The sequence below is a fragment of the Onychomys torridus genome, chromosome 23, assembly GCF_903995425.1.
Source record: "Onychomys torridus chromosome 23, mOncTor1.1, whole genome shotgun sequence".
Lineage (NCBI taxonomy): Eukaryota > Metazoa > Chordata > Mammalia > Rodentia > Cricetidae > Onychomys > Onychomys torridus.
The window spans coordinates 34,580,257-34,604,361 of NC_050465.1; the positions used below are offsets into that span (position 1 = coordinate 34,580,257).

The window sequence follows — 24,105 nt, forward strand, 5'->3', positions numbered from 1 at the left end:
TTCCCACCTCCAGGTTCCTGCTTTGGGTTCCTGCCCTGACTTCCCTCAGTGAAGGAGTGTGACCTTAGAGCTGTAAGCTAAAATAAACCCTTTCCTCCCCAAGCTGCTTTTAGACATGGGGTATGTGTGTGTGTGTGTGTGTGTGTGTGTGTGTGTGTGTAGCTGAGGATCGAACCCAGGGCCTTGTGCTTGCTAGGCAAGCACTCTACCACTGAGCTAAATCCCCAACCCCTAGTCATGTTTTTTTTTTTTAATCACAGCAACAGAAACACTGTTCTACAGCAGGTCTACCAGGGCAGGGCTCCCGGTGACCTCTGACTTCAAAGTATCTAGGACTTCAAAAGGGCAGCACACGGAGGACAGATGGGGACCAGCAAAGCAGAGGCCCTCAGGTGGCATCGCTTAAGGAAGGGCTGACACCATAAGGCTTCCTAGAGACACTGTGAGGGGCTGGGGTTGGGGCAGCCTAGAAGAGGAGAGGAAAGACAGGAGAGGCGGCACAGGTCACACCCCACAAACCTGCCCAAGGGGGAGGCCAGGGACAGCTGCTTTTTTCTCTACAAGGTGTCACAGCTTCTGAGGCAGGCACGTGGGAGCGCTACACTGCTCAGAGAGCCAGAGTAGAACGTCTCTGAAAAAAACACCTTCTCCTGGCAGAAAACACCTTCTTCTGGTGACTTGACCGCTCAGAGCATTACCAGGGGGCTCCTCGGCATGACATAAGAAGAGGGTGGCTGGGAGAATCTACCCAGTGTCTCCCGGAAGATCCCTTCAAACGGTGACTCACGGAGAAAATGGCAATCTACACACTGAGAGTTAGTGCCACTGAAAGAGGGTCCACCTGTGGCAACCACCACGGTCTCCAGACAGCCCAGGGCTGACCAGCTGAGGGCCTAGGGAGGCAGTACCCTGAAGGCACAAGGGTCAAACAGGGTTGGGGAACTCTTTTCTACCAATGAACCATTTAGGACAGGCATACAGACAATTTACAGAATAAAGATAATAGCTGCATGTTCATTTTAACTTTAAAAAAAAAATAGTCCAGTCTCAAGGAAATAACCCCACTAGACCTCTAGCCTTGGGTGCCTGGGGGCCATCTTTAGACCTCTGGCCCTAGGTGCCTGGGGGCCATCTTTAGACCTCTGGCCCTAGGTGCCTGGTGGCCATCTTTAGACCTCTGGCCCTAGGTGCCTGGTGGCCATCTTTAGACCTCTGGCCCTAGGTGCCTGGTGGCCATCTTTAGACCTCTGGCCCTAGGTGCCTGGTGGCAATCATTAGACCTCTGGCCTTGGGTGCCTGGTGTTCATCTTTAGACCTCCAGCCCTGGGTGCCTGGTGTCCATCATTAGACCTCTGGCCCTGGGTGCCTGGTGGCCATCGTTAGACCTCCGGCCCTGGGTGCCTGGTGTCCATCTTTAGACCTCCGGCCCTGGGTGCCTGGGGGCCATCTTTAGACCTCTGGCCCTGGTGGCCATCTTTAGACCTCCGGCCCTGGGTGCCTGGTGGGCATCGTTAGACCTCCGGCCCTGGTGGCCATCTCAGCCCACCACCCCTCTGCTTTCATTCCAGGATCCCTCTGCTCCACCCTCAGCAGTTCTCAAAGGCCTCCCTGGACCTCCCTGGACCACAGTAACAGGCAGCAGTAAAGTGACTGATGGACTTCTGTTCTAGTCTGTCCTCCAGCCTGCTGCTGTGACCTTTCTACACAAAGACGCAGAGAAGAGGCAGAGCCTGTGTAAGGGAGAAGCCTGCTTTGCTTCAAGTGCCAGCTGGGCGAAGCCGGTTCAAGAAAGAGGCTGAGCTCTTCCAAGGCCAGCAGTGCGCCTCCCGCCCGCGCGTCCCCTCTCCCGCCATCCAGCAGGCCATTTTGCATGCCCTCACGTCTGTTCCTCCATCACATGAATCTCTTGATGGAACAAATGCCTCCCTATTTCCCTAAAGCAGCCCTTCACTCTCAGCCAGTGCAGAGCTCTCGAAGGGAAGGCCCCACACATCAATCTTCTTTGGGTGTTCAAGTCCCAGAACAGTGTCTGCCGGCCAGCCAACATTTCACAGGTTATTTAGTGGATGGGTGACTGAATGGATGGCTGGCCCATAAGAAGCTATCACTTCATTTAAGCCTGGAAAATCCCTTGAGATGTTTTGCTTTTAATAAGTATCGGGCCTCAAGTTGGTAAATGGGGTAGGTAACAGCTATGTCATTTGGGTCCTGGTATAGTCAGATGAGGCGTGTCCAAACCATGCAGACGTGGATGAACATGTGGCCACAGCCTTTCCCAAATGTTCTAGGGCCAGAGGCTGAACTACGTCAGGGTCTCCAATGCAGTGCTGACTAATGCAGCACCGGCCTAAAGGTGCTCTTCTTCCTCTATGGCCCGCACACCAGCGGCAGCCTTGCACTCCGGGGAAATCTTACCAGCTCTGCAGCTGATCCAGGCAAGCGTTGGGCGGCCCCCCGATACAGGCACTCTGCTGTCTTCGTTTCCACTCCACGAGCTCATCGTTAATCAGGATGTTCTGAGTGAGCTCGATGGCGTTCAACAGCTCCCTTATCTTGTGAATTATCTCCTAAAGGAAGAACCGAGGCGACATAAATCCGGTTGTAACTACCGAGCTTTGAAAGGTTTTTTTAAAAGCAAAGCACAGACAGATAGATCTCTTCGTCCTCGGCTGGAGCTCTATGCAGAGCGGCTATAGATCTCGTTGTTTTTCCAGGCTGTGCGTGGGCTGGCTCGGCAGGTGAAGGTGCTTGCCAAGCCCAAGCTCGGTTCCCCGGACTCACGCGGTGGGAGGAGAGGAGGGACTACTGCAAGTCGTCCCCAACCCCCCCGAACTGAACAAAGTGTGATTAAAGAGTGAAATCCCTTCCTTTAAACAGCCTCTACCTTCCTCTTGTTGTCAAGCATTAAAAACATCTTGTGGAGCAGCAGCTGCTCCTGTTTCTGGTCATTCTTGGCCACACCGTTGGCTTCACTTTCTGTGGGTGAAGAAGAGAAGTATAAATGTGCAAGAAGATCAACCCACCTCAAGCCAAGGGTCACACAGACTTAATGAAACGTGACAAAAATGAAAAGTCTGATTCGCGTTTGATGCTGATTGTAAACGTGACAGAATCTAGAATCACCTGGGGACAGGCTCCCTGCATGCCTGTGAGGGGTTACTGATTACGGGGACTGAAAACCCACCTTGACTGTGGGCAGACCAGTCCCTACGCAGTGATCGTGGTCTGTATGAGAGAGGGAGAGGGGACTTAACTACAGCGTGTATTTGTCTCTCTCTGCTTCCTGCTTGTCCACGCGACCCGACCAGCCCTTCAAGCTGACTGACCCCACACTGTGACGAGCTGTACTTGAACTGTAAGCTAAAAGGAACCCTTCTCCCTTAGGCTGCTTTCATTAGACTATTTTCTCACAGCATCAGGGAAAGATATTAAGGCAGTGTTCACTGAAAAAATGAGAAAAAATATCCCAAGTACAGAAACAGTTAAGTGCATCCACACTTAAACCAAGAACCAGTTCTCAGCAAACCACGTCAACTGGAAAATTATAAATTTCCACGTAAAACTGGAAATCTGCCATTTATGTCATGGTCCGAATTTTGCTTACACGATTATAACCAAGTGCAAAACGTCACGTAAGTGTATACAAGGCACATCCATGGCCTGGAGGGAGGAGCAGACAAGCCAGAAGGCGGCAGCTGAGGTTCCATTTCCCCCATCCATCTCCCAGCTACACTAATCAGCTCTCCCTAGTGACCAACTGACTACCAGGGCCCTGTGTTCTGTCGACTGGCCCTCTGGGTCATTTTAGTTTCTGTTAGCATTTTTAAAAACAGTAGCAACAATAGAACAGGGGATGTTGCTGTCGCATTTGAGAAACGCTGTGCCACGGCAGTGTCCATGAGTGTCAGGACACAGAAACTCCATCTGTGTACCATTCTATCTTCGCCAACAAATATTTCGTCCTCTTCCCTTGAAAATATCTGACAATGGCTGAGGACAATTTTGATCGTCACCACTGGGGGTGGGTGGGCAGTACTATGCGCATCTAGTGACTGAATTATAGATATTGAGCCAAATGAAAACATCTGGCCCAAACAGTCAGCAGACCTGAGCACTTAAAACTGACCTGGGTCATCAAGAAGCCCAAAGCTTCAACCAATCAGAAAACATCTGGCAAATGTTCACTACTGTAGACAGGGAAAAAAATACAGCCAACGGACACTGTTTTGATTCTTACCTCTGTTCTGTGAGGTTTTACACTTAAAGTCATATTCATCTTGTAAATCTTCTAGGGTCTTGATTTCATGCTCTATGCTCTGCAAATAAGGATATAAATAAGTTTTCTAACACCCTGGAAGATGAGCCAGCCTTACAGAACTTTAATCTTTTACACAAAATATCTCAATAATAAGAACAAGCCTGTGGCTTCCAGCTGAACATAAGAGAGGTGAGCACTGGTGCATCCCTTATTGACAGAACCATGGGATGAGAAGAGAAACAAGCACCAGGAAAGCAGCTTTAGCAGGGGGACTTTATCTATGTCTGGGATGATAGATAACCAAATGCCCGCAAAGTTGGTTAGCGCACATTATAACATGGCCTCCCGGCCCTCTGGTGCTCTGAACTGTACACATTATAACATGGCGAGGACTGAACTGTACACATTATAACATGGCCTCCTGGCCCTCTGGTACAGTGAACTGTACACATTATAACATAGCATCCTGGTCCTCTGGTACATTGACAGTACATATTATAACATGACATCCTAGCCCCTCTGGAACATTGAACTGCACTCATTATAACATGGTCTCCCAGCCCTCTGGTACAGTGAACTGTACATATTATAATGTGGTAAATGTTGTGGTATCCTAGACCTCTGGTACATCAAACTGTACATATGATAACGCGGCATCCTGCCTGTGGTGGTCTGAAAGAAAATGGCCCCAAAGGGAGTGGCACTATCAGAAGGTGTGGTCTTGTTGGAGGAAGTGTCATTGTGGAGGAGGGCTTTGGAGTCTCATATATGCTCAAGCCATGCTCAGTGAGACAGTCCATTTCCTGTTGCCAGAAAGATGTAGGACTCGCAGCTCCTTCTCCAGCACCATGTCTGCCTGCATGCCACCGTGTCCAGCCATGATGATATTGGAAAATCATCTAAACCTCTGAACTGTAAGCCACCTAATTAAATGTTTTTCCTTATAAGAGTTGCCATAGTCATGGTGTCTCTTCACAGCAAAAGAAACCCTAACTAAGACACTGTCCCTCTGGTACACTGAGCTGTACATTTTCCTTGAGACAGGGTCCCTCACTGATCCTGGTGCTAGGCTCACAGCCAACAAGCCTCAGCAGTATCAATAACACCATAGAACATCTGGGTTACAGATGTAATTGGACATCCCAGGCTTTTTAAATGGGTTCTAGGGATCTGAACTCAGATCCTCATGTTTATTCAGCAAGTGTTCTATCCACTGAACCACCTCCCCAGCCCTTATCACATTTGAGTCTCAATGATTTTATAATCTCATTGTGAAGCATTCAGTAGGGAAAAAACAAGCTTGTGGAAAACCTTGTCCTCTAGAAGTAAGAGAGGTGAGGAGGTGTGCCTGTGTGACTGGGGCAGTCCTGGTGTGATCAGGGTGAGCAGGTGTGATTGGGTGACAGGGGCAGTCCTGGTGTGATCAGGGTGAGCAGGTGTGATTGGGTGACTGGGGCAGTCCTGGTGTGATCAGGGTGAGCAGGTGTGCCTGTGTGACTGGGGCAGTCCTGGTGTGATCAGGGTGAGCAGGTGTGATTGGGTGACTGGGGCAGACCTGGTGTGATCAGGGTGAGCAGGTGTGATTGGGTGACTGGGGCAGACCTGGTGTGATCAGGGTGAGCAGGTGTGACTGGGTGACTGGGGCAGTCCTGGTGTGATCAGGGTGAGCAGGTGTGCCTGTGTGACTGGGTCAGTCCTGGTGTGATCAGGGTGAACAGGTGTGATTGTGTGACTGGGGCAGTCCTGATGTGATTAGGGTGAACAGGTGTGATTGTGTGACTGGGGCAGCCCTGGTGTGATCAGGGTGAGCAGGTGTGACTGGGTGACTGGGGCAGTCCTGGTGTGATCAGGGTGAGCAGGTGTGACTGGGTGACTGGGGCAGTCCTGGTGTGATCAGGGTGAGCAGGTGTGATTGGGTGACTGGGGCAGTCCTGGTGTGATCAGGGTGAGCAGGTGTGCCTGTGTGACTGGGGCAGTCCTGTGTGACAGGGTGAGCAGGTGTGATTGGGTGACAGGGGCAGTCCTGGTGTGATCAGGGTGAGCAGGTGTGCCTGTGTGACTGGGGCAGACCTGGTGTGATCAGGGTGAGCAGGTGTGATTGGGTGACTGGGGCAGTCCTGGTGTGAACAGGGTGAGCAGATGTGATTGGGTGACTGGGTCGGTCCTGGTGTGATCAGGGTGAGCAGGTGTGATTGTGTGACTGGGGCAGACCTGGTGTGATCAGGGTGAGCAGGTGTGCCTGTGTGATTGGGCAGTCCTGGTGTGATCAGGGTGAGCAGGTGTGATTGGGTGACTGGGGCAGTCCTGGTGTGATCAGGGTGAGCAGGTGTGCCTGTGTGATTGGGCAGTCCTGATGTGATCAGGGTGAGCAGGTGTGATTGGGTGACTGGGGCAGACCTGGTGTGATCAGGGTGAGCAGATGTGATTGGGTGACTGGGGCAGTCCTGGTGTGATCAGGGTGAGCAGGTGTGATTGGGTGACTGGGGCAGTCCTGGTGTGATCAGGGTGAGCAGGTGTGATTGGGTGACTGGGGCAGTCCTGGTGTGATCAGGGTGAGCAGGTGTGATTGGGTGACTGGGGCAGTCCTGGTGTGATCAGGGTGAGCAGGTGTGATTGGGTGACTGGGGCAGTCCTGGTGTGATCAGGGTGAGCAGGTGTGATTGGGTGACTGGGGCAGTCCTGGTGTGATCAGGGTGAGCAGGTGTGATTGGGTGACTGGGGCAGTCCTGGTGTGATCAGGGTGAGCAGGTGTGATTGTGTGACTGGGGCAGTCCTGGTGTGATTAACAGGGTGAGCAGGTGTGATTGGGTGACTGGGGCAGTCCTGGTGTGATTAACAGGGCCCTCTTACTCTGACACAGTTCAACTTGAACAAGAAAACGTATATTCACCCTACAAACAAGCCTCATCATTGTTTTGAGATCTAGTCACGTATCTACGTATTCCTCCTCTGGATGTCCCTGCTATTTCCACATTAGGGACATATACTTCTACTTTAGTGGAGCATTTCCCTGACAGAGTGCAGAATAAAGCTGCTGCAAAAATCTGGGGTTCAGAAGGATGTTGCCTGAAGCCCGAGTCCAGGCCCTGCTCCTGTTACCCAGACCTGCGGCACTTCTGAACCTCTCAGAGGCCTTTTCCATAAATAACCATCACATGGAGCTGGGGAGGCAGGAGGGTCCCCCCAGTCATTTCCTTCCATCAGCTGTCTTGGGGTGTCATCTAAAATTGGTGTAGACCCCTTAGTCTAATCAAGTGTGCTGAGATGTATTTGAATGAAACGGTTTTTGTTCATCTTCTGGGTCCTAGAGTAAAACAGTGGTCTAGAAGACGGGCCACGGTGATCCTGGAGCCCCATGGAACTCCAGCGACACCCTGTGAGAAATGTGGATGCGAAAGGCCAACAGGGGCAACATCTGGTTTATTGGACAATGAAGGCAAAGTCAGCCTTGGCTGCATGAGCCACAAAGAAGAAAAGGAAGCTCGGGATTTAGAGGCCAAAGCAGAGGCCGTAAGACACAGAGCTGACCGTGTCTACTTCTGTTCAGAGCGTTAGAACGGTTTTTTTCTTCCAACTTAGATTAGTTATTGTATTAGGTTTACACTGGGAGAAACTGAAACATTTCCCCTTCCGAAGCGATAGGAAAATGCACATATTCACTCAGTACTCACCATGACTTGGTCCTTCACGCTTCTGACTTTACCACCCAGCTCTTTCTGTTTATCCAACATGACAGTGTTCTGAATATTCCCCTCCTGCGCCTTAATGAGAAACGCAGTGTTAATGGCCATCATTTTCTCTGATATATTTACTCACATGGTTACATTCCAAAGCCAGTTCCATACCTTGTGGCCATTGCAAATCTCACTACAGACTCCCCATATGTGGATACAAAACAAAACAAAACAAAGCAATCCTCATTTCCCAAGCCCTGGAAAATGTGGACAAACTAATAAAGCTGCAGAAATGTAGGCATATTCACGTCAAGGGTTTGTACAAGTTTCCATTAATTTGTGTCATTTAATGGAGCATGTAAGCATTACTTCAGGTTTGTCAAATGCTGCACACAGGTTATACACATTATACCCATATAGAAGGAGAGGTCACTGGTGGATCCCGACTTCCTGGTCTCCTCCCCAGCTATCAAAGGCTAGGTGGGTGACCAGGGGTGTGGACAGAATGTTAAGAATGAGATACACTCCCTGATGGCTGCCTTAGTGCTGTATGCTGCTTAGTAGAAAAGTCTGGCAATGGACATGGAGCCCAAGACCCTCCGCCTCAGCCTATTCATGTGACTCTGGTATTTCCCCCTGCCTCCACCCCTCTGCCCTACTCCCATCTCCTACTAAGGAGCTGCTTCTTTGGGACCACACCGGGACTCACTGAATGCCACTATCATCCAGACCACTCTAAAGCTCTCAACGACCCAGGAACACTGTGACCACAGAAGCACCAAAAGCAGCAGTAAAACCTTTACAGTCTCCTACAAAAACATGTGTAATGTAGTTTTTTTTTTTCCTAAAAATTTTATTGAAAAACAAGGGAGACAGTGAGGTGGGCTGGGGAGAAGAAGGCTCAGTGGGTAAAAGCCCTCGCTGTGAAGGCAGGAGGACCTTGAGCTCAAGTACCCGTCACTGTGTAAAACCCAGGCACATCAGAGCATTCCTGTAACCCCAGGGCAGAGACAGGCAAGGCCGGCCTGAGGAAGTCAGGGCTGGCCAGCCAAGCCCAAGGAGAGCTTCCTGCTCAGTAAGAGATGCTGCCTCAAAACTAAGGCGGAGAGTGGCGAGGCAAACAGGAAACTTCTCACGTCCTCCTCTGGCGTCAGCGTGCTCATGCACAGGCACACACACACACACAGGCGCACACACACATACGCACACACACATAGGGGACAACACTTTCTGTGTCAACGCTTCTATATAATTCTATGTTCCTGAAATGCTCTGAATGGACTCAGCATTTTGCACGGTTGACATGTTTAACCTATTGGAGCCACACTCATGTATAAGGACATTCCATCCACATGGCCCTGATTCCACTCTCCCGCAAAACTGCATTATTTTCACACACATACCAGACCTGTCACCCTACTCCTGTGTATTAATGAAGCCAAGAACTTGGTGACGTCAGCAAGGGGGGAACGTCAAAGAAAGGTCAGACTAAAGCGCTGTGGCAAGGGCGCCCACTGTGCCTTTCACCTTCCCCGAGCCTCATCCCACCCCACCCCCAAAACCGAGACTCTCCTTCACACCCAAAGAGGCCTTGGCCACGTGTTCAACCCTCAGGTGTCATGTGGGAGGCTCAAAATGAACCTCTCCCCAAGTCACATGCCTTTTTAACAGGAGCTCAAAAGTGGGCCAGCCTTCAAGTCCCCATGACTAGCCAGAGGGTGGGGCTGGTACGGCAGAACCAAGACCACTCCTGCCGCTTACAATGCCCACTCTAGGCTGGAGGTCGAACGGGAAGAGTGGCATACCCATGTGCAAAGGTGGGGGTAGTCTGTTCTGCAAGCTAGTGTATCTGACATGCAGGGAGACTCACTGCCTGCTGCCGCTAGTATGAGAATCCCACATAAATAAGAACTTCCTCCGCAGGCTTCTTACACGCACACACGTCTGCCTCCACTGGGCGTCAAGGCAGCCACAGTTCACTCTAATGCTGACACACGTTAAGGTAGGTACCGAGTGAACCATCCAGCTTCAGTTTAGGGTACATAATATTTACGTACGCAGCACATCAAGGTGTTTTCACTGTCATAGGGGAATAGTAACTAAATGCCTCAGGAAAGACCAGGCTCTCCTGGAATGTGACAGACAAAGGGTCGGGAAAGCAGGGAAAAAGGCCTTGGCCACATTCTGTTTGTTCTCGTCCCCCACGGTGGCACCGTTCACAGCGTTATCTGTTGGTGAAATGCAGTAGGCAGACATTTTACCGTGTCCTCTGCATCCTCCTTCCAGGGTTGGAATGGTTTGGCCAGAACTCACACGACCATGGTTTCACAGCCCCCTGCCTGCCTTGTCCTCAAGCACCACTACACTTCTTAGGAAAACAATGAAAAACGCCCTAAACCTCGCTGAACCCAGCTGCTGGGAAGGCCCCCACGATGACCAGCAAAGCCATGTGCCCACACACAGCAGTGTTATGACTCGGATTCATGCACTGTTTGAAGTAATGAAGCTTTTATTTTCCTACTGGTGTTTTTCTTCTCCTCCCAAATCTGCTGCGTCCTGCAAACACCCTGTTGCTGCCTCTCTCTCCCTTCTCCCTCGGCAGACGGCATTCTCCAAGTGACTCAAGTCACAACTGCAAAGTGGTCATTTGCTGTCCCCCACACACCCTGAACTGGTGTACTTTTCCCACCTCCCACGGCCACCCCTCGGCAAGGCTACCAGAACCCCACGCTTCCGCCCGCTTCCACTCCTGAAGACCCAGGCCCCGCCCGGCCATGTCACAACCAACATGGCATCCTCACCCCTACCTGCAAGTACCTGGCTTACATGCCGTCGCTCTCACTAGGAATCAACTCATCTAGACAATGACGCTTCTTACAGCATAGTTCTAGAAAACCCCTGGATCTGACTGTTTCTGCTTTCTGAAGTTATAAAGCCAGAGGTGTATTATCAGTGACTTAAGAAAGGCCCTGGTAATAATATCTGTGAAATACACAACACATTTCTATTCTAACCGTCAGTACCCGCTTCAGAATAAAGTACCTGATTAAATCTTTGAGCATTTTCCAAAATCTTTCTCTCTTCCTTCAGACAGTTATAGATGATCATGGACATCTGTACGGGATCTTCCTGGAAGTTATCCTAGACACAGACGGTTAGGATAAAAATAAATTTCAGAGTAACTGTAGGTCAGAATGAAACGGAATATGAGGATGACATGAAATCTGGCAACCCTGAAAGGCTTCTGAACGTGCAGAACTACGGGTAAATTAAAAGTCAGACACATAGGATTCTGGCACTGCTTCCTGGGTGGCACCGTTCAATCCCACTGACGCCTTGCTTCCGAGCACAGCACCTGCCTCCGCAGAGCACCACGCCACAGGCTCAAACCAGCCTGGCTCAGACTGCAGAGGATCGCATGCGATTAACTGCAGGGTTTGAGTCTACATACAAAGTTTCCTGCTCTTTGGGTAACATAATGGCTTACTTATGGGAAACAGAGCCTTTGATATTTTCTTACATTCCAAGCCTGAATAAAATTAACAGATCTTTGAATTTTATCATATTAGACAAAGACTCCATTAACACATAGGTAAATTTGATTTCATCTTTAATAAATGGTAGAATTACACATATATCAAAGAATTGTTTTAAAATAAATTTATTTTATTTATTAATCAATAAATGCCTGATCTGTGTAACTAATTTATCTACTGATATGCATGAAGTTGTGGAAAAATTTCTTGAGTAAAAAGAGGTCATGAATAGAAAGTCTGTAAAATCCTGGTTTAATACAAATTTTTCTATTCCTCAAGAAGCTTATTTTCTGTCTACTAAATCTGGCTTAAGGGATTTTATTTTTGCTACTGTTGTTTTGGTTCGGTTTTTGTTTTTTTGAGACAGGGTCTCTATGTAGTTGTAACTGTCCTGGAATACATAGAGATCTTCCAGCCTTTGCCTCCTGAGTGCTGGGATTAAAGGTATGTGCCACCATGCCCAGTGACATATTTTCATAAAAACAAAATACTTCTTTCATAAATTAGGACAAAAATTACTTTAACTTACCAAATTTGAGCAATTTGATTTAAAAACAAAATATTTTCATATGTTGATCATGAGGGTTTGGGGCAGTATTAAGTATAAAATCCAGGGCTTCAGGCAGACTAAGCCTGCACCCTGACCACTGAGCCATACCTACACCTCTTCAGTAATGTTCTGGTATCCATCCATACGGAATCTTGAAGCCAGTGATCTTATGTTAGGAAATGGAGACAATGCAAACAATCTAAGAACTACTCATGATAGTCTTCAACTAATTCCTCAACATAGGAACTGAAGTACAACTATACTTTTAACTAGAAAAAAAAAATATTCATCTCGATTTTTCTGTTTCCACTGTCAAAGTACTGGCAATCATGTTCTTACACCAAGTCACCACCACGCAGCCTGAGTAAGAGCAAAACTTTATAAACTTAATATGATTTTCCTTCTCACTGACATAAACTCACAGATATGTTCAAAAAGAAAGCAAAACAGAAGGCAGCCAGTTACCCAGGGTGAAATGCTTGGTGTATCACATGAGACCTTTCACCTCCATTAAAACAAGAAAGTTCTACTCTACAGAATAAATGTGGCAGCCAGGCTAAGGGCATGCTGGGAGTACATCTGAACACCCAATGGTGGACAAGTCTGCCAGAAGCAAGGCAAAGTGGGTCTAGTCCAAGTCACTCACCCACTTATGACTAAGCCTCAGGTGAGCCAAACCGTCCTGGGATATCTTCACTGGGACCCACAAGGGCTTCAGATTTAGTTGATCACTAAAATTTCTTGGAGCTTAATGTGTGACCATAGCTCACTGCTCTGAAAATGAAGCCCCCTTTTCTTTGGTCTAAATATTAACAATGTTTAGCTAAACGGAGTTTTTATAGCATCCCACTTAAACCTGAAAACTCTTGTTTCTAAAACAAATAGAAACTGCATTTATTTATGCCTTATAAATAGCAGCCACAGAAAGAGTTTCTTTATTCCCGTAACTTCTCTAAATGCCAGTGAGTGTGTCCTGACTAGCATCTGCCGAGGGGAAATAATGTAAGCAGGGAAACACTTCCAGCAAAGCCCGTTCGTACCTGAAGATTGCGCTTGCTTTTCCTGATGTTATGCTGCAACAAAAAATTGTTCTCCAAGGAAAAGCGGCTGTACTGATCGTCCAGCTGAGAGAGGAGGTCATGGAAACGGATGGTGGCAAAGGAGTCGTCATTGGCCGCGTGCTCCCTAGGAGATGGGAATTTACAATGCGTTCTAGACACTACTCAAAACACTCAAAAGAAAATGCTGCTCTCCTTACTAAGATTATCAAAAGATAACGCGGTTCTTAGTTTTATTTTTTTTTCAAGGTGACATTGTTTCTATTAGCAATTTGCATAGTATCTCTATCACACACAACTGACATGAAAAATTATAGAAAGCGGCAGAGATTGTGTGGAAAAACTATTCATGGTATTTATCTCCAGAAAGGAAAAAAAAATCCACAGGAGCCTGGACTTTCTATGTCAAATATTTTCAGAATGTTTAAAGCTCTTGCCATTAGCGAACAATATGTTTTAGAATAGAAAGCACGCCAGGTGGTGGTGGTGGTGGTGCACGCCTTTAATCCCAGCACTTGGGAGGCAGAGCCAGGCGGATCTCTGTGAGTTCGAGGCCAGCCTGGGCTACAGAGTGAGTTCCAGGAAAGGTGCAAAGCTACACAGAGAAACCCTGTCTCGAAAAACCAAAAAAAAAAAAAAAAAAAATACAAAAATAAATAAGTAAATGACAGAACAGCCTAGAAATGACCGATGACTTTGGTTTTATGGCCACGGGGGGCTCACTCCCTGGCCAGTGACCTCTGCTTACCAGTCTTGCTTCTCCAGCCACTGGGCCAGGTACTGTCTGATCTCCATGGGAAAACTGTCGTCATAGAGCTGGTGAACCTGCTCCAGGAACTTGGAGTCCAGCTGCTGCAGTTCATACCACTGAGACATCCTCTGCAGAAAGAACACACGCGTGAACAGACAGCTCCTGCTCCAGGCAAAGCCTCTGGACCAGCGGTTCTCACTCTCCCTAACGCTGTGACCCTTTCACACAGCTCCTCATGTTGTGGTGACTCCCAACCGTAAAATCATTTTCATTGCTACTTCAGAACTGTAATTTTGCTATTTTTTTTATGAGTTGTAATGTAAATATTTTTTTTTAGAGATATAGGTTTGTCCAAGGGGTCAGGCCCACATGCTGAGGATCAGTTCTTTTGAAAAAAACATCTCAGGTCTGTATTCAAGGGTCAGGGCAGGCTACTCCAGCCATCTCATTGCAGTGGTCCCACCCTTCCTGGGAAAACACTACCCCTTCCCTTGGTATATTTTTCTGCAGAGCATTTATCACCCAGACTCATCACATGCTTTCTTTTGTACCTCATTATCTTTTTCTGTCGGAAGGAAAAGAGAAGGAACAATGTCTGGCACAAACTGGGCATCCAATAAATATTTTACAGTGAATTGCTACTTCTTTATCAAACAAGTAGAAAACATTATTAGAATTAAGATATCACAAGCACTTCCTAAAAGTGTTTCTACAGATTACATTTTAAAGCTGGTATTTTATGGTTACACTTTATCGTATGTGTTGTGTACATGTGTGCACATGTGCCACATCACGTGAGTGGAGGTCAGAGGTCAGCCTGTAGGAGTCGGGTCTCTCCTTCCACCATGTAGGTTCTCTGGCTTGATGGCAAGAGCTGTAACCACTGAACCACCTCTCTGACTCAAGCTGATATTTTATATTTATGATTCATACGGTAAAGTATTTTTGTTAAACAAATTTTAAAAGAAATAAATTTTCTTTTTGTTCCGACAGCAAACAATAAATCTGGCACAAAAGAAAAAGCTTACATCTCAATAAGGAGCTATTTTTGTATATGTGCTGACAGGTACATGGAGAGGTCAAGGTTATTATCAGGATTCCAGCCTCAATGCCTTCTCCATTTTATTTTTTGAGACAGAAACTCCACCCATTTTGGTTAGATTCGCTCCCCAGCAAGCTGTGTGCGCCCAGCACTGAAGTCACACCAGCATGTCTTTATACCTGTCTTTTTTTTTTAATTGGTGATCCAAACTTGGGTCCTCATGCATGCACAGCAGGAACTGTGTGCCGTGAAGCCATCTCCACAGACGGAAACAACAGCCCCCTTGGCTGACCACACCTGACATCACAACACTTGGGTCAGCCTGAGCTGCACCAAGAGCGCAAGCCTAGCCTACAAGGTTACACAGTGAGTCACCGTGTCACAAGAGAATTTTATTCAAACAGCATTGCTAAATGCTTTTGAAAGAATAAAGTAGCACTTTTCTCTTCAGATAACTATGAAGTCAGTTTCTATATTATAATCCTAAAGGTTAAAAATTATGGCAATCCCTAATTTAAGGAAGTCTTAAGAACAAGTTTTGTACGACCATCACATAACAGGACACACACCAGTGAACATGGGCATCACCACATTCAGAGTGGCGAAGCCTGTCTGGTCCTGCCAGACCTCTAGGGAAAGGTCTGTATTTTCAGGGGAGGTATGGAGATGTGTAGATAAATACCTGTTTTCAAACACTCATGTGCAGGGATGAAGTCTTGTCTGCTCCAAATGTCCCTCTAATGGACAGCGAAGAAATGTCTGGACAAAGCTAGCTACCATTTCAAATACCACTAAAAAGGGCTCCAGTGTTGTACCCAGAGTCCCCCAAAGACCACTAAGAGACCTAATCCAATGCAAAAGCAAAGAGTCTTTTTACTATTACGAGTTAACTCGGGACTCTCTGTCTGCCTGACGCAGCAGCAGAGCAGGAGAGACCCTGAGCACCAATGGGGCAGGGTTGTTTTTATTTTGTTTTTGTTTTTTGAGACAGGGTTTCTCTGTGTAGTTTGGTGCCTTTCCTGGAACTCACTTGGTAGAACAGGCTGGCCTCGAACTCACAGAGATCCGCCTGCCTCTGCCTCCCGAGTGCTGGGATTAATGGCATGGGCCGCCGCCATGACCACCTGGCTGGGGCAGGGTTTTTAAAGCAAAGGGAGCTTGGGGTCTACAGACTTCATAGGATCAGACTCGGGATTGGTTTATGTGAGTGGCAATCATGTTAGTAACTTTTAATTGGCTAGGGTTAGTTGAGATTACAGTTACCATTTTTGAGCAGGCCTGGACAAGTCCCAGACTCTGTCCTTGAGCTGTCATGGAGGCTGGCTGGCCTAGCACGTACTGACTGTGGGAGCTGATTCAGTGGCCCAGGCTCTGTCCTTGACTCATGAACATAGCTCTAAGTTGGGGAGGGTCCCAGACAGTAAACAATTGGCTGAACCTTGAGCAGTCAGAATATGTGCAGAAAGGGAGCTACTGCAAGGACTGTGTCTTTTGTTCATGGCCCTCCCAGAAACTGCTTACTCAAGTCTCAGGAAACTGAAATTGAGGCCTGATCTCTGAGAGAAGACTGAGCAGCCTGTTATGGCGTCATCTGGTCCTTGCATCCAGCCCACCATTGTGGCATGTCTATGTAGCAATTTGATTTTTTACACCTGATTTATTTACCTATGTTGATGTCCAAAGCAGTACCCACCCACCCCACCCCACCCCTGCCTCATTAGGGACGTGCCCAAAGTAAATGTGATGTACTGTCAGATACTTAGTTACTCCTCTGTGCACATACTGGCTAGGACTGTGTGTGCTAAAACACATATAGACTGGATACAAACCCGTGCATCAACAGAGTCATCTTAACAAACCCAGAATCAAGTTCATATTCTCATTAAACCCGGGACTGGCAAGACCCTCCATCACCCGGCTCAAACCAAGTTTGGGGGTGCCTCCAACAAACATCCTACCCTCTCATCTACCCTGGGCCACAGACTGGACCACACTGCTGCCAACAATCAAAGTTCTATATAAATGGCCCTTCTTCCTAAAGCTGTCCATTGTCACACCCACATCTAGCTTCCTTGGGTGAGAACCTCGTGGCACTTTGCTTTGCTATTACAGCATCAGCTCCAATCTTCCCTGGGAAGCGTACCACAGCGTTGTAAGCATCAGAGCCTCGGAGGCGATTCATTGTGCTATTAGCATCCTCTGGACCCTGAACAGTGCCTGGTATATGGCCTAAATCAACTGAAACCTTGTATGTTTCAGTAGGCGCTGAAAAGCAAAAAGGCAAACCCCATGATGATCCTACAAGTTTGAGTCCGGCAGATGCTCACTGAGCAGTCAGCGCTCAAGTAATTTCTTCCACATAAAAACAACTTTCACCCACCTGTACAACTACCCCAGAACTCTTTGGTAGTGCCCGGGAGTTATTTTTTAAATAATAATGATACCATTAGTGCTTCTGCAGTAACTAAATACCACGTCTAGGTTCCAGAAACCCGGTTAAGGGCTGCTACAGACCGAGCTTCCAAATGCATTCATTTCCACGAACACTTACGGTACTGTCAAGAACACTTACGGGGCTGTCTCCCGGTGCAGGCTGAGGGATTCAACAGGAGCAGCCACCACACACAGCAAGTTGGGTGCCTGCTGCACGCACAGGGTGTCGGCAGCTCTGGGGCCGGGACAGTGCGGCAACAACTGCGAAAAAGAAGAAACTGTTAACGGCCGCGGAAAGTAGACAGGAGGTAGGGCGAGCAAGGGTTAAGAGGGAAGCTGCCGCGTCTTCCGGGGAGAGCTGTCCATTGCACAAATCCATTTCTATTACCCCAGCACCGCGAATGGCCGGGGTCAGGGCGCCCCGCTCCCGCCCGCACCCGGGGCTCACTCACTGCACGCAGGTGCCCGAGCCTGGGCAGATCTCCCTGCGCCGCCGCTCAGCTGCGTCCCAAAGGGGTCTGAGGGTCCCGGTCCCCGCGGTCACCGAGGCGCCTGGACAGACTCAGGGCTGAAAAAACGAAAGCACCGGGCGGGAGAAAAGGCCCCGCGCGCCCCGCCCCCTTCCGCACCAGCCAATCAGCGACGGGGTCTAGTCGGCTGTTCCGCGGGCCAGCCGCTCCCCCCACTGTGCTGCGTGGCCGCCGCTCCGCCTTCCTGTCCCGGGTCTCCCCACCCCGTGTAGGAGCGCGGTGCAAACCGCAGACTGGAAGTCCTGTTTACAAGTTTGGAGAACAGCGAGAAGGAGGCTCTGTGCTGGCCGAGGCTCGGCCTCGGAGGCCCTGCATTAACCAGCCGCATCGCTGAGAACGCAGAACTGGGGACGAGCTTGTGACTACAGGCAGAGGAGAACGGAGGTGGGGTCCCCAGGGCCCTCGTGGAGGTTCCAGGAGAGCTGCAACATCTTCAGGCACCAAGCATGCAAGCAGTGCACATACATAACATGCATGCAAGCGAAAACACATGAAATCAAATGAATAAATCCAGTTAAGAAGTTTAAGAAAGAAACAAAGGTTTAATACAGCTGACACCTCCGATATGGAAACTTCTTCCGCCTTAGTCATCACGATAGATTACAGAACCTCTGCACCTTCCTGCCTCTCTAGACTTCTGGGGTCCCCATCTCCATTACCAAACCACTAAAGGCTAATGTCAGGACCTGCTCTGCCCTTCTCCCACTGCACCTCTGATGGCCTCCCCTCTCGCTTCCATGTCCTGGATCACTCCTAGATGCGTGTATACCAACCCTTGGCTTTCCCCCAAGCCCCACAGTTCCCCTGTCCTTGGATACCTATTGACCCTGTAGACAAATTATACTGAAAACAAAAGCCACCAGCTTTCTCCTCAGACCCTTCTTAGCCTGGAAATGATGTGTGACAAGTCACAGAAGCGATGTGCCTTCTCCCTGGTCTGCACCACTTGGGCCTTGAACCTCCATGGGTCTCTGTTCCTCCTCCTTCCTAAGTTTCCTTGACTCCCCTCTGTCTCCCCCACCTCCCCCCCAACATGGGTCATGGCAGCAGCGTCCCAATGCCAGCCTCGCTGCAGCTCTTCACGCCCACGGAATTCGTTCTCCAGGTAGTCGTTTTAATGATGTGCATCTAATTGCGAAGCTAATCCTATCATTCCAATCTGGAAAATTCATGACGGCTTTGCTTGCTCTTACACAATTCGAATTTCTCGGTATCTTCTATGAAGCCGCCTTGTCCCCTGTCACTTTCTCTAAAGAGCTTGTGCGGACATTTTTCCCCCCAGCGCTGAGGACCGAACCCAGGGCCTTGCGCTTGCTAGGCAAGCACGTGCGCTCTCCAAATTCTTTGGTGGGTAACGCATCTTAAAACCTCGGATCAAACGTCACTTCTCTACGTGGGTATGACGGAGGCCCGACTAGACCCTCTCGGAACGTACACCTGTAGAATCCGGTGGTTCCTTCGAGTAGATGGAAGCTGAATCCTTGAGTAACCCAGCAACTTCGGGTAGCACAAGGATCTGAGAAGTTCCCAGGGATGTGCATAGATGCGTGCACATTACAGCCATTATTCTTTCTCTGTCTGTCCAGTCTACTTTCTTGTCATACATTCATCCTCCCGAAGTCAGCGCAGAGCTGTCTCCACGAACAGCCTTGCCTTTCTTCCTGCCTGGTCTCACCTTACCTAATTACCCAATTAAATTTGTCTATAATTTGTCCTCAGAGTTTTCATTTTAATTCTTTCTTATGTTTTTTTTTTTTTTGAAGTGTCCAAGTCCTATTGTGTCTAAAAACTACAGTTTCTGGAGGGAAATCACTCTCTTATTTTGTAGGTACTACCATGTAAGGTATCAGCTGCTAAACGGGACAGGGGAAAGTCTGAGGTCTCAACTCTACTCAATTACGGGCTGCTAATAAAAGCTGGGAGAAGGAGTGGTCCTCCTCAGGGAAGAGGTTTCCAGGGCCCAAAAAGTCAGCCCTGAAAACTCACATACAAGTAAGAGTATGCAGATTGAACAGACTGTACTTAAGTTACAGACATGCAAAGAACACTTGGTGAGAAAAGAGTTCATGACTCTATAGGAGAGCAGGGCGGGGTGTACCGGAGGGCTTGGAGGGAGGAAAGAGGAAAGTGTTGTAATTATATTAGATTCTCAAATGTTTAGAAATGAAACATACAAGCAAGCAAGCAAACAAACAAAACCATTCCAAAAACAAAACAGAAACCTACAAGAAAGAAACTTCCAAATCCAGGGATTCAACTCAGGAAGCTGAATCTTTGTAACAACAATTTGAAATACGCAAAAGACATAAAACTTTAAAAAAGACAACAACAATTGATGCCATATCTGGTAAATTATAATTTTCAAATCTTTTTTTCTTCTTCCTAACTTGTCATGGGTTCACTGAGAGTAGAGCATTGCTCTCTGGGCCCTGACTCAGGCTTGAGACTTCTGCCAGCAAAAGGAATGGTGGTGTCCTGCTGTCCGAGTACTTGCCACCCTCTTTGGCAACAATTTGTTATTCTTTGCTCATTCTCTTTCCAGGACATGGCATCCCCAGGTGCAGCTGCTCCTACAGCCTGATCCAGAAAAAGGCCCGCGCAACCCTGTAGAGCCTGCCACTGGAGAACTGTTCCATGTTTGCTATCCTGTGTATCTGAGATTCCCCCACCCACCCTCTCTGAAATGGCTACTTAACAGATGACAAAATAATCATTCTAACTAATCTCAGCAGGTTAGGACACTGCTGGCCATTTCACCAATAGGAAAAATTTAAAACAATACAAATACTTGTATACAATAAATACAAAGACTTGCATAGGGTTTGAAAGAAAAGGCCAGGGTATGACAAGATGCCCTTTAATCACCGGAAATCAACCAGAAGCATCAGGTAAGAAGAAATTATGCTTTAGCATGCCTGAGCTAGTATGCAGACAAAAGGAAGTCTGTGGTGGTAAGGAACCTGGGACCCAAACTGTACAACAAATAATGAAGGCACTGGAGTAACTCGCGATTCATGATGTTGTGGGGAAAGACCCCGAGAAAGCATTCTGAATCTCTCATTTCGAGAACATTTATTTTTTCCTGGAAAAAAAAAAACAAGATCATTCCTTATTCACGCCTTCTTATATTCTCCAGTCACCCACTTACATTAATTGGTTATACCTATCTTCTTGCACTAAGCATTTATAACACTTTTTAAGTCATTAAATAAATATTTACAGTAACTAGAAATAGAAACATGCAAATAGAAACGGAACAGGCAGGGCAAATGGACAGATACTATCATTTACACAGTCCTTCTTCCATTGCGGGACTTTCAGCGGCCACCATGCTGGCCTCTTCTCTGTTTCCTGCACCTCTCTGCAATACGGCAGTGTGTTTACTTCCTTAACAGATGAGGGAACATTTTCTTCAACCTTGAAATCGGGGCTGACCTATGACTTCCTTGGAACAATATTAGGCAACAGATATGACATTGTGTCAGCTGGAGGCTAACATTACACAGTGTCAGAGCCTGAACAAGTCAAGCTAGCCTGAGGGGTGGAGTGACCCCACATGGGCCACTGTGGGGTCAGTGCTGTTCTTCAGGGTTAGGCCTTACATTTGTGAGAAAACTGCGGCAAGATCAGATGGTCTGACCCAGATGAGCAGAACATTGGCTAGTCTTTAACCAGCAGTGGTAAATGGTTGTTTTGCCATGCTAAGTTGCATTATATATATATATATATATATATATATATATATATATATATAATCACTGATACAGATTGTGGGAGCAGAGCGTCTAAGAACTGAATTCTAGACAAAAACTCTCAAGTGGAACAGGCCTATTTCCCTTTCCCATGGCATGCCCCTGGAGCATCTCTTCAAGGAATGCCTTATCCTGTGTGTGCTTAAGACAATCTCATCAAAAAACTTAGGTTTAGAATATTTCTTCACAGCCTTGATCTGTTTCAAAATGGCAGCTAAATATCCAGCAAATAAATGTCTAGTAAAATTCCCCTTGCCTCTCACCCGACATAGTCTAATTTAGCTATACCTTCTTGTCAGTGGTATTGCCATAATCCAAATGGCTATCCATTGGAACTCCTATAATGCCTGCCAATGCTTTCTCTCTTCTCCTTGCCAACTCTAAGTCTTGCTCCTATGCACTCCCAAGAATGCCACTTCATTGGATATACGCCCTTTTTGTGTATCTGGAACATGGTTGAACACATGGAAATAGATTGTTTTTAAAATTACTTTAATTATTGGGTTTAAATTTTGTATAGTCCCTTATCTTGGTGTGTGTTTCCTTCTCAGCCAATAGCAGCTCTGTAAGAGCCCCCGTACCTTGCAGCTTGTTGACATACAAGGTACATGCCACGTTGTAAACTTGCTGTTTGCATATAATATGTTTCTTTCCAAAACACTTTGTAGAGACTGGCCATGAACTGCCAAACCAAATTCTTTCAATTAATGACAAGTAGTAAGTACATCATGCAAAATTTTACTAAACATTAAAATGCTAAGGATGGAGAGATGGCTTAGTGGTTAGGAGTATATTCTGCTTTTAGAGCGGGCTAGGGTTGAGTGCCCAGCACCCACACTGGGCAACTCACAACCATCTGTAACGCCAGTTTCAGGCCCAAGAGATCGCATATCCTCTGGCCTCTGAGCGCACTTGCATGCGTGTGGTGCGCATAAACTCATGCGCGTATTCATATCAAAACAATAAATATAATTTGTGAAGACTTTTACAATATTCTTGGACTTAACAGGAAATCTACCACTGGGAAATAACCAGCTATGTGTGAAAGGTTTGTGCTGGTGGAGGGCACTGTTACCAGAGCTCCATTTGTATCCGTGAAGAGTCGTCCAGCTGACAAATCAAAGCACAATTCATGTGACAGAATATCAAAGTTATGCTGACAAAGACTATTTAGTTACATTGGAAAACATCCAATTAACAGCTAACTAAAATAAATAAAAAAATAAAAATAAAAGCAGTCTGTATTGTAAGAACCCTGCAAATATAAATAAACAAAGCCTAGGGCAGCTAGTCTTGGAATGCTAACGTTGAGGTGGTGGATCACGTTCCCCTACATTTTTAAATGCCCACTATCCCCGGAGGGGCAGCCTGGCCGAGCTTTAGGACCCCACGGGCGGCCCGGACGGTGCTCGCCGCCGCGGGGGGTGGAGGCGGCTGCTGGGAAGAGCCGCACCACGTGCTTTCGGGGAAACCAGCCGGCACCGAGAAGCCGCGGCTCTGCGAGGAAACCGAAAAGCGAAAGCACCATCCCGCGGGCAGTGCGCAGGCGCGGCCCGGGGGTTTCCCACAGCCTGCCCGCCACGCCCCTCCGCACGCCACGCCCCTCCGCCACGCCCCCTCCGCACCGCGCGTCTGCGGGACTGCGGAAGGCTCTCCCCCGCGTGGAGAGCTGCGGTTGCGTGGGCGGAGGGTCCTCGTTCTCCTCGTCCTTCCCTCCCGTGACTCTCTCCCCCCTCCCCGCGTGCACACGGGCTACCCCCAGGTCCTGAGCCAGAGATGGGGTGTGAGCGCCTGGTTGGCTACAGGAGCAAGGGCAGGGGGGCAGGCACATCCTGTCCTGGTGTTTTCGTGACCCCTGCCACCCAGGGTGATCACAGACGTGTGGAAGAACCAGAAGGGATGAGAATCGCTTAGTCACTGGAAAATGATTCTGACTTCGGCTGACAAAGAAAAGGCTCTGGGCCCTGCCTGTCGTTTTTATGACTTCTCTGAACCTGGGAGGCAGAGAGTTTGAGTCCTGTAGCTTTCCTCAGCGAATAAGAACGGATGGGTGACAATTGCAGCAGTCTAGGTAGAGTGTGGAGGATCTGCCTAAGTGGCAGAGAGGACCCACACACCCCACTTGCACACCCCGACATACAGTTGATACATAAATCCCACAAGGAAAAACCATGTTTATTTCCCAGGTTGCAACTCTGGACTAGCAGGATAATACGCAGAGCCCAGGGCAAAATGAAAATGTGGGGCAAGTGCAGAACCTACTAAGGATTTTTGAGGCAAGGCATGCAGCCACTCAAGAACAGACTCCAAATGCCCAGCCCCACCCCCTCACCTCTCACCCCCATCCCCCACCCCCCACCCCCGCAGAAGCCATTCCACAAGGACAAAGACGGGGTGGGGGTATTCATTTAAAAAGAATCCCTGTTAGATGTTCATTTGAACACAAACTTAGATATAAGGAAGCAAGTTTTATACCACCACTCCCGGGTTTTATTCTCTTGGCTTTCTACAGCAGTGGCAA

General features: G+C 48.0%; 1 protein-coding gene across 1 annotated transcript in view; it reads right to left on the reverse strand.

Moving 5' to 3' along the window:
* The window catches only part of Stat1 (signal transducer and activator of transcription 1), a 40,936-nt gene extending 23,030 nt beyond the window's left edge, over positions 1-17,906 (reverse strand). Inside the window, exons 1-9 of the mRNA XM_036173240.1 lie at positions 17,755-17,906; positions 17,442-17,563; positions 13,825-13,955; positions 13,059-13,203; positions 10,975-11,073; positions 7,930-8,019; positions 4,238-4,316; positions 2,885-2,976; positions 2,416-2,567 (exon numbers count right to left, since the gene is read on the reverse strand). Of these exons, the coding sequence (XP_036029133.1) occupies positions 2,416-2,567; positions 2,885-2,976; positions 4,238-4,316; positions 7,930-8,019; positions 10,975-11,073; positions 13,059-13,203; positions 13,825-13,952 (785 nt within the window). The 5' untranslated portion in view covers positions 13,953-13,955; positions 17,442-17,563; positions 17,755-17,906. The remainder of the gene's footprint in view (positions 1-2,415; positions 2,568-2,884; positions 2,977-4,237; positions 4,317-7,929; positions 8,020-10,974; positions 11,074-13,058; positions 13,204-13,824; positions 13,956-17,441; positions 17,564-17,754) is intronic.
* Between the last annotated feature and the right edge of the window lie 6,199 nt (positions 17,907-24,105).